This window comes from Carlito syrichta, unplaced genomic scaffold (genome assembly GCF_000164805.1).
Source record: "Carlito syrichta isolate Samal-C Ts95f unplaced genomic scaffold, Tarsius_syrichta-2.0.1 Scaffold315954, whole genome shotgun sequence".
Taxonomy (NCBI): domain Eukaryota; kingdom Metazoa; phylum Chordata; class Mammalia; order Primates; family Tarsiidae; genus Carlito; species Carlito syrichta.
Genome location: NW_007260050.1, coordinates 143,228 through 145,372, shown reverse-complemented (window position 1 = coordinate 145,372; position 2,145 = coordinate 143,228). Strand labels below are relative to the sequence as shown.

General features: G+C 41.1%; 1 protein-coding gene across 1 annotated transcript in view; it reads right to left on the bottom strand.

Annotated features, from left to right (window-relative positions):
* Nucleotides 1–1,465, bottom strand: part of SPIC (Spi-C transcription factor) — an 11,817-nt gene extending 10,352 nt beyond the window's left edge. The window contains exons 1-2 of the mRNA XM_008073588.1: nt 1,437–1,465; nt 733–826 (exon numbers count right to left, since the gene is read on the bottom strand). Coding sequence (XP_008071779.1) covers nt 733–826; nt 1,437–1,439 — 97 coding nt within the window. The 5' untranslated portion in view covers nt 1,440–1,465. The remainder of the gene's footprint in view (nt 1–732; nt 827–1,436) is intronic.
* Nucleotides 1,466–2,145: the final 680 nt, after the last annotated feature.

Genomic DNA, 2,145 nt, shown 5'->3' with positions numbered 1-2,145 from the left:
TAGTTGTTGTCTCACTCTGGCGCCGCTCTAGTGATCCTTCTGCCTCAGCCTTCCAAGTAGCTGGAACTACAGACATACGCTACCACACCCGGCTGATTTTTAAAAATTTATTGTAGAGATGAGATCTTGCTGCCCAGGCGGGTCTCGAACCCTCAATCCACTCACCTCAGCCTCTCAAAGGCATGGGATTACAGGCTGAGCCACCGAGCCTGGCCAGATGTTCTTAAAAGCAGACAATTATATGCCTTTATATTACCGTATGGAATGTCACTCTATATTCTTTGCATTTTTATACATGAGACTTTGATTTTCATTTAGACTAGGTAACCCTGAGTGTGTTTTATCTTTGTTGGAATATCCCAGTTGCTTTAGAGGTCTCACTCTGTCACCCAAGCTAAAGTGCAGTGGCAGGATCACAGCTCACTAAAGCCTCAACCTCCCATCCTCAGGCAATCCTTCCTCCTTAGCATCCCTAGAGGCTGGGACTACAGGCGCGGGCCACTATGCCCAGCTGACGTTTTAACTTTTTTTTTGTAGAGACAAGGTCTTGTTATGTTGCCCAGGCTGGTCTCGAACTCCTGGACTCAATCAATCCTCCTGTCCCGGCCTCCCAAAGTGCTGGGATTACCGGCATGAGTCACCATGCCCAGCTGATCATTATTTGTGTATGTGTTATGTGACCAACAAGCCGTTTGACGTACCAGCAGAAGAGGGGGAATGCTTTATTTTTACCTGGGGAGTACTGAAGGTCTCCAGCTGAATGTTGACTCAGCACCTCAAAAGCATCTTGGAATGCTTGACCCAGCTTGTCTTGTTCAGCACAAGTCTGTTGGAACAGTGGCAGAATTTGGAGTTATGAAGTCACCATGGAAACTTACTCTTCCCTTTATAAAATAGTATTCAGTTTAAAAGAGGGTTTCTCAGCCCTGACACCCTTGACATTTGAGTTGCTGTCTTCCTTGTTGAGGGCTGTCCCGTGCATTGTGGGATGTTTATCGGCATCCCGGGCCTTTACCCACAAGACGAAAGTAACACTCCCACAGTTGTGACAGTCAAAAATGTTTCAGACATCATTAAGTGTATCCTAGGATACGAAATCGACCCCAGCTGAGAACCACTACACCACAAGATAGTATTTAGAGAATGGAACTTATTCTACAGTATAGTACTAACCATTTTTGTAAAATGTTAGCAAAGAGTTATAGCTTAGGGGAGATTGATTTAGAAAAAATGATCAAGAAAGTATCTTCAGTGAACATAATCTATGAATTGTTACTTAAAATGAAATGCTCTTAACTTCAAAAGTATGTCTCCAAAATCTAAAATCTAACTGCTTTGCAAATCTCTAATTCATATCTTTATTAATAGGATCCAAATATTTTATTTTATTTTTAAAATGGAAGGAGAGCAAAGACGATCTTAAAATGTCAACTTACCATACTTCATTAATAAACTGACAATTCTGTTTCTTGGCACTCGTTGCTTAAAGAAAGGGATAGAAAAATAAATCAAATAGAATAAATGGGCAATTCTGAAAAAGTTTGATATTTTAAAACCAAAAGTAAATTCAGCCTCTAATTTGTTTCTGAATGAGAAACTCTTGCTCAAAAATATTTTCTGAAAATATTGACTGGGCACAGTGGCTCATGCCTGTAATCCCAGCATTTAGGGAAAGCCAAGGTGGGAAACTGCTTGAGCCTAGGAGTTCGAGGTAAGCCTGGGCAACATAACGAGACTTGTCTCTACAAAAATAATTAAAAAATATCCAGTGTGGTCCTGTAGTTCCAGTTACTCAGGAGGCTGAGTCGGAAGGATTGCCTGAGCTCAGGAGATCAAGGTGAATTGTGATCGTGCCACTGCACTCCAGCAGTGAGACCTTGACTCGAAAAAAAAAAAGGGGAAAAAAGAGAATATATCTACATTATATATAAACCAAAAGTACCATCTGAATTATCTTTGAGGAATACAGATTTTCTTTCTACAAAATTTTCTACATACTTTTTTTTTAACCTTTCCATCATTAAAAAAAACCTTTTAGGCCGGGTGCAGTGGCTCATGCCTATAATTCCAGCACTTTGGGAGGCTGAGGTGAGAGGATTGCCTGAGCCTACAGGTTTCAGACCAGACTGGGCAACATGGCAAGAC